Raw genomic sequence first — 1,498 nt, 5'->3', positions numbered from 1 at the left:
TTCTTGTTCTTGTGTTTGATCAGGCTGATCTCTTTCCAACAAACCTCAGATCTTTCTGTTCTGTTAAGTCTGAGTCTCAGTGTAAGTGTGAAGATTCAACTTAGTTTGAAACATAACAGGTGAACTGTTAAAATGAAACAGGAAGAATCTCACCGCTTATAAACACGTAGGTCTCGGCATAAATCTGATGTTTGATCTCCTCCTGTGTGGCTACACAGCGATAGTTGTCGGTCTTCTTCACAGTAGTTTGGAAGATGATGTAGAAGCTGCCTCCTCTTTCTGAGACCTGTGGCTCCTCAGCAGGAAGTTTATTTCCAGCACTGTCCTGCCACTCTACTGTAGGTTTAGGAAAAGCACCTCGAATTTCACACTGCAGCAGGGCCACGTCCTGCGTTTGATTAAGTATCTTGACAGACGGCTCTGGAGATGCTCCTGTGAACACAGTAAACAGACACATCAGCTATAAAAGGACAATAACAGGATTATAAATGTAACACTGTGATGTTTCTTGTTCGTCTCTTCTCTGCTTGTAAATGAGGATTAAAGTGTGTTTAACAGAAAAACACAGAGGAACAGAAAAGCACAGTATCAGCCTCAGTTGCTCCTCCCAGCATTGTTAGATAGGACATGATATTTCAAACATTTCTAACTTCTACCAAAAGTTTGGAAACTATTTAAAGCTGCAAACACTGTTTCTGACTCATATCATGACAGAAGCTCAGATACAGTGAAGACGTTTGGACAAACTCAATTTTAACATGTGAAATGACGTCACATGAAATCTGTTGTCTGATGTGTCGACAATTAGGGCTGGATGAAATGGCTAAAAATGTTACGATAAAAAGTTTCATATCTTTCGATATCGATAATTATCACGATAAGTATCAAATCGTTATTTCTTTAATTTCTTTTATTTCGAGTTTAAAGGCTTATTTTTGCTCCTCAGTGAAAGTTGAAGAAAAAGCTTTATTCAGTCCTTTTTTCCTCAACAAAATAAACATCTTAATAAAAAAATTAAGTCCTAATTTGTGTATGATATGAAGTGTATAACAAACATTTATTGAAAATTTGCTATATTGTTATTGAAAAAAAAAAATAACGGCAAATAAGCCGTTACGTGGCAGCCCGAATATAGTCAAATTATTTCAAATCCTGGGAGACTTGTGTGGGAGGGAGAGTTATATGATTGATCCCAACGTTTACCCGCATTCATAAACCTCTGGACGCTTATTTTCGTCTCCCTGAGGAAATTCAGGGGAATCCAATCACACGTCTACTTGCCTGCTTTTTCAGAGGTGGGTCAAGCAAGCCAGAGTAAAAGCTCTCAATAAACTCGAAATAAAGCATTGTTGCAAAAAACGCGCTTTTATTTTGGAGGCACAATCACTTAAGAGGACTGCAGTGCTAGAGTCTGACTGAACACAGTTTCACCAACAGTTTAAAAGGCTGATGTGCCGTTTACATCGTGACCCACAGAGTCCGACCTTAAAGACACATC

The 1,498-nt window shown here is 38.5% G+C and overlaps 1 protein-coding gene across 1 annotated transcript in view; it reads right to left on the bottom strand.

The window, feature by feature from the left end:
• The window catches only part of LOC123987035 (butyrophilin-like protein 10), a 44,981-nt gene that overhangs the window by 34,468 nt on the left and 9,015 nt on the right, over nucleotides 1-1,498 (bottom strand). The window contains exon 3 of the mRNA XM_046075571.1: nucleotides 154-432. Coding sequence (XP_045931527.1) covers nucleotides 154-432 — 279 coding nt within the window. The remainder of the gene's footprint in view (nucleotides 1-153; nucleotides 433-1,498) is intronic.

This window comes from Micropterus dolomieu, linkage group LG18 (assembly GCF_021292245.1).
Source record: "Micropterus dolomieu isolate WLL.071019.BEF.003 ecotype Adirondacks linkage group LG18, ASM2129224v1, whole genome shotgun sequence".
Classification (NCBI taxonomy): domain Eukaryota; kingdom Metazoa; phylum Chordata; class Actinopteri; order Centrarchiformes; family Centrarchidae; genus Micropterus; species Micropterus dolomieu.
The sequence above is the reverse complement of the archived record's forward strand: the minus strand, read 5'-3'. Positions and strand labels throughout refer to the sequence as shown.